At 34.1% G+C, this 6,000-nt stretch overlaps 1 protein-coding gene across 2 annotated transcripts in view; it reads left to right on the plus strand.

Moving 5' to 3' along the window:
* The window catches only part of LOC136027426 (trimeric intracellular cation channel type 1B.1-like), a 41,223-nt gene extending 36,330 nt beyond the window's left edge, over window positions 1-4,893 (plus strand). For both annotated transcript variants that reach the window (XM_065704686.1, XM_065704687.1), the window contains exon 7: window positions 3,397-4,893. In XM_065704686.1, coding sequence (XP_065560758.1) covers window positions 3,397-3,582 — 186 coding nt within the window. In that variant the 3' untranslated portion in view covers window positions 3,583-4,893. The remainder of the gene's footprint in view (window positions 1-3,396) is intronic.
* The last annotated feature ends 1,107 nt before the right edge of the window (window positions 4,894-6,000 follow it).

Here is a 6,000-nt window from a genome sequence, read left to right on the forward strand (position 1 = left end):
TTATAGAATACTATATATTATACTATATATTATAGAGCTAAATCTTTTTTTAAATGTACAGAAAACTTTAGCGTAAAGAGTGAGGTTTTGAGGAGGAGCAACCTCCCTCACATACGTAATAATTTCTGTTCGTTTTAAGTTTAAATGCTGCTCCTTACTTTCAATTGAAACAACTTGTTTTGTTTTTTTATTTAATAACTTCACTGGATTTTCTGATTAACTACGTCCTAATATATGGCCTATACACCTCTGCTGAAGAGTTTTAAGAGAATGTGCCTGACAAGCATCCATTACCCAGGTTTTGTAACCGTATGGAGATTCGATAGGTCTTCAACATCGTAAACGCAGAGCTTAGCCTGTAAAAGGATCCATATTTTGTCTGTAGAAACATTTTTAAATTTAAACATTAGAAAACATAACTTGGTCCCTTTAAGGGATAGTACATTGAGATCTTCAAGGACTTCCCGGTGAGCATTGATAATCGATCAGGTATTCTGTAAAATGTACTTCTTCTATATTATTCTTGTTATGTGAAACTACGGTATCGTCTATTCCAGGGATACTTTTCGATTTGGTCTTTGACAGTAGAATCAGTGACGATTTGGTCTTTGACACCTTAGCAACACTGACCATTCGTTGGGCTTCCTTGACAAATTCCACTTGGATGTCAACGCCATCGAAACAGTCAAGATATTTGAAGTTAAAAGGGGATTACCACCGCACATCTACTACCAAATGACCTTCAATATCCATTCAGTGATAAAATTGAAAAGGCTGGAAGACGAGATAAGTTTTGGTGCATTCTCTTAATCAATACTATTTTGAGACCTTCTTCATTGATGCTAACGCTGGTTTCTGCTGCAGAATAAGTGGACTTTAGTCGTCTGAACTTCGAAGAGGCTTCACTTCTCATAGCATCCTACACAGTGTATCCATGCACAGACCCGAAAGCTACTTTAAAATCGCTTGAATTTAAAGGGTCTCTTAATAATGACTGTCGGCTGGTATGTCATCATTGGGCTTTTAGGATTTTTTGGGGGATTCGGATTGATTGTAATGCTTCTTCTCAGCTTAGGGAATTGATGTTTCAACTTTCAAGCACTTAAGGATTAGTTGGATTATATGTTTTATTTTGTTTATTGCAGATTTCGAAGGAGCTGTTGGAAGTAGTTACATTAGCATTTTACAGAGGTCTCTTTTCTCGAAAAGAATTCTCACCATTACTGATGAAAGTAGGGCACTTGCTGTTTTTTTTCCAGTTATTCACTGGGGAGCTGGTAAAGCTTCCTGGTGTCATTATGTAAAATTGCCATTTACATAAATAGCTGCATTTGATTAGAATGTTTTTTTTTAGACGTGCCGTTTTATTCATTTAAACCATTTTGACTTTCAATTGGCTGGTCAGCTTCTTAATTTTTAGCTGACCTGTCAAAAGCCCTTGGGGCCTCTGGTGGTTGGCTATCCACCGGAGTTGGCTATTTATCACCGGTGACCCAATTCATCCATTATCTCTTCCTAATTACTTTCAGTTTTAGTCATAGAAGGAATATATTGGTGAATGAACTAAATTATTTTTTTTCTTTTTAATGAGTCCTCGGACAATAAAATAGAAAGCTGACTCGTGTCTCTAAGCTTCCGTAAAAAAAAAGGGAGACATGAAGAATTTCTGAGAAACAAGATCGATCCGATCGAGCTGGAATACTAACATTCCGGTCGAGGATCTGAGGTGGCTTAACCTTATCAGTGTTGTACCTGATCAGATAACGCACCTTGTGAGCAAAATGGTCTTACTAAAATAGCATTAGAGGAACATGAACTTTTTTAGGTCATTTTTACCAAAGTTCAGGGTTGACAATTCAGCAGGGCTTTGATCACTGAAGGTGGAAACCGCGAATATAGTGTCTGATGGCTTACAATACGGACATAAGGGCCTCCTTGATTTGTGTTTTCAAAAGAACTTGCTCTCTAAACATGTAGCGGGGGAGGACAGTTACATAAACTATTTGTTTCTAAGTAGCTCAAGAATGAAGTTTAAAAGGCTGGAAGGGGTGGGGATGTCTTCCTCTATTTATGATTGCTAGTTATAGGCAATCATGTACAGAACTTCTGATTTTTAGTTTATAGTGTACGTACATCCATTGAATTGTGATATTTGAATTAGTCAAATATTCGGAAAGAGGAGGAGAGGGGGCTCTTGACCCGTTCACTCGGGATCTCAATAGTTAAGCAGATTTCCATAAATATCTTATAATTTTTCAGTTTTTTTTTATCTGTTTAGACAACTCCCCCTTCCCCTATTGGAAAAAAGTATAGGTATATGCCTGATCCAACATACTTCCACTGCTGTCTCTTGCTACTATTTTTAATAGTGTAGTTGCACATTGGTTTTTGTGTAAAAATGTGATCATGGCTAATTTCCTTGAAAAGTCAATTTTTAGGGCTAAGACTCCCCTCTTACTTTTTTTTACTGTGCTCTTTGGGCCAATTGAGGCTCTATTATTTTTACTAAGTCATAAAAAGGCAAGAAGATGCTCTTACGAAACGTATTTAAGATATGTATATTTAATGAGGGCTTGTATCTTGGTTCTTCGCACTGCCAATATAATCATTGTAGAGCAAAGGAGAAGTAAAGTGGAGAAATCAAATTTCCTTAGTGCCGATAGTGCCCTCCATAACCCGGAACAATTCACTTTTCCCTTGTCATTTTCCCCCTATACTTCATCTCTGTCCTTCTGCTTCAACAAAATCCCCATAAAGAACTTCTTTTCTCTAAATAATCAATATGTTAAATAATTGAACCTCCTTCCCATTTTTCTTCCGCCTCTCCCTTTTTATCAGAAATTGCTATAATTTTCATTTTGCTAATTCGGGTTTTCTATGTCATGTGTATTATCTGTTTTTACTAATATTTTTTAAGTATTTTTACCATCTATCGAACAAGTGGAATGCGATCATTTTTACGCGGGAAGAGGTTTATGTCGGCTTTGCCTCTCACTAAAACTATCTGTCTTGGCTTTGTTTTTATTTTCAATTAGTCATGACTCTCAACTTTTTCATTAATCGGTTTATTTTAATCCATAAATTTTACTGGTTCTATTTGTTTTTGATATCCTGACTTTCTATGTATCTGATTTTTCTTCTTCTTCTTTCTTAACCAAATACGTCTTCTTTATTTACTTGTTTTTTTTTGTGTGTGTGTTTGACTTTCAGTTTAAACATCATATGAGAGATTATTTCATATCGTTCTTGTGATAGTCATTTTTTGGAAACAAATCCTATCTTACATGACAACCATATACTTCAAAAATATGAAGTCTCTTAAATTTGCAACTTTGGGTGAGCTAGTCTTTCGATTCCAATAGGTAAATTAATCAACCTTTTTTGTACAAATTTCAGCTATCATCTCTTCTTCTTGGAATCCATGACCCATTCTTGCCATTTGAAAACCTGTTCTGTGCCGTTTTTATGGGCGGTATTTTTGATGCTATGCAACGCGCCGTAAGTGGAAAAGTAGCTGCCACGGCTGACAAAAACGCTGCTGAAAAGAATGGAAAAGCCGAATTGTCAAAGAAAAATGAATGAAATGTGTCTTAGAGTATGAAAGTGCCATGAACCTTTTTATTGTTAATTCACTCAAAAGTTCTGTATTTTAGTTTGTTTGGGACTAGTTGGCATGTTTCATTTTTGTTGTTTGACCCTGTATATTTTCTTTACCACTTGTGTTACATGTGCAATAAGGGTGTGAATTGTGTTGTTTCATTGCCAATTTAATACGAATTTACTGAATTCGATTGTGACGCCATGAAATGCTATTCTTTTCTTCGTCTTGTTTTCATGTTTGCCGTTAATGCTGATGGCAATATCAACTGAGTTTTTGTCATTACAAATCAAGAAAGGTCGCAGAGAACGTCTTACATGAATATATATATATATATATATATATATATATATATATATATATATATATATATATATATATATATATATATATATATATGTATATGTATATATACAAGCATGTCTATATATGCTTCAGTTGTATTGAATGATATACAGCAGCGGCTCAATTATTCTTTAGAATTAATTTCTTTTGATTTTGGCTTTAGAAGGGAATTTAGATTTGAGTTTGAATGATCTCCTAAGGCTTTTATGTGAAGGATAGCTTGAAAGCCCTAACCTATGGACATAGCTATAAATTAATCTACTATTTCTTGAAAATGTTCATGGTTAAACTAGCATTTTTTTTCTTGGGGGGGGGGGTCTTTCTTTCAGTAGTTTACATAGTCAACTAGAATTATATTCATTTACTTGTCGTTGCAACTTACAAGTTTAATTAGCATTTTTTTTTCTTTGCCAAAAGTTATTCAGTTTAAAAAACTCCACACTTATCCGTTTGTTTGATAATTTTTCCTACATAGCATCAACAGTCATATCAAAGGACATCTTTTTTTTCTAAACAACAGCATCAGTCTAAGATAAAACAATCCCGTGTGAATATAACACCATCTAAAATTGCTCACGGATTTAATATACGAACATTGGCTATTGCATTCGTTTTTTTATTCTGCATGAGCCTGAAGCGAATTTGATTCATGAATATTGCCTATCGAATAATTTTTTTTTCTATGAGAACAGACGACTTCAAAAAGCGATTACAGCAATCATGTAATAATGCAACAGAGATATTTACTCATGTCTTGCCACTATTGATTTACTTTTAGAAGTCGCAGTACTAAAACTTTCGTTTCCTGCTCTACAAGTTTGCCCTAGTCGATAAATTTTCGTTTTCTTGATACTCAAGTTTTACCATAGAAGTAATTACGTATTTTCAAAACTAGTCATACACCGTCTATGTTGGTGCACCTAAAGATTTGAATAAAATGTTCAAACTTTCGTTTTCCTTTTTTCCTTTTCTTGGGATTTCTCCCCGCTAGTTTTTTGTGCTATTTCATTTTTTAGCCTTTTATGTTTTATACATAGAAGGATGCTGGCAGGATATTTTTCCGATCAGTTATTGTTGATTCTTGGCTTGAGGACTATATATACGCCATGGTATCCATCATTAAAAAGAAGTAAGCCAAAGAAATTTTGCCCAAAAATTACTACAAGATTCCAGATCCAAAACTAGGTACGCAACTAGAGGATGCAGCTTCTTTCAAATACTGTATTTTGGATTATAATATTGACGTAATTGGAAACTATCCTTGCCATGAATGAATATGCAGTTTAATTGATGATAAAAACTTGATATTTACTTTTTGGGGGTCAGAAGCGTTCACAGAGTTGTAGGAACTTGGAAATTTTACTATTTAAGTGTAATTTTTATAATTTTTTGTATACTTATCAATCGATATAGAATATAAAGAAAAAGAAAATGTTTGCTGACTTTTACGGCTGACATGTATCCAGAGTTATAACTCTTTGAAAGTTTCATAAAATTGCAATAACCCGTTTTGAATTAAATTTTTGTTCTAAAAACAACACACACGCCTAAACAACGTAGTAAATAATAGATTACTTCATAGAAATGCTGAAAAAATGATATTTTTTCAAATGACTGTAACTCTTGAAAGTTTAAGTGCCTTCACAGTTGCAAGTTTTGTTGTGCTATATTTATGCTCCCTCAAGGTTTTAATCAAACAATTTGTGGTAACGAAAAGGAGCGACCCAGTTCAATAGTCACTGAGATGCTAAGATGGAATTTTGACATCAATAGACATATCAGAAGAAACGGCTTATTATTCTGATTTCAAATATATAAGTTTCATTAAGTCTAGTCTTACCTATAAAAGGCTATGAGCCTGAGGGAAATTTGCCTGATTTTTTAAAAAAGGGGGAAATATCTCCTAAAAGTCAAAGAATTCTAATGAAAATCATACCGTCAGATTCAGCCTACCAGAGAACCCTACTGTGGAGGTTCTATGAGCAAAAATGTGGAAGTTTGTGTTTTTGCCAGAAGAAAGGTCACAGATGCGTGTATATTTGTTCGTTTTTTTTCCA

The sequence above is a fragment of the Artemia franciscana genome, chromosome 5 (assembly GCF_032884065.1).
Source record: "Artemia franciscana chromosome 5, ASM3288406v1, whole genome shotgun sequence".
In the NCBI taxonomy this organism is placed as follows: Eukaryota; Metazoa; Arthropoda; class Branchiopoda; order Anostraca; family Artemiidae; genus Artemia; species Artemia franciscana.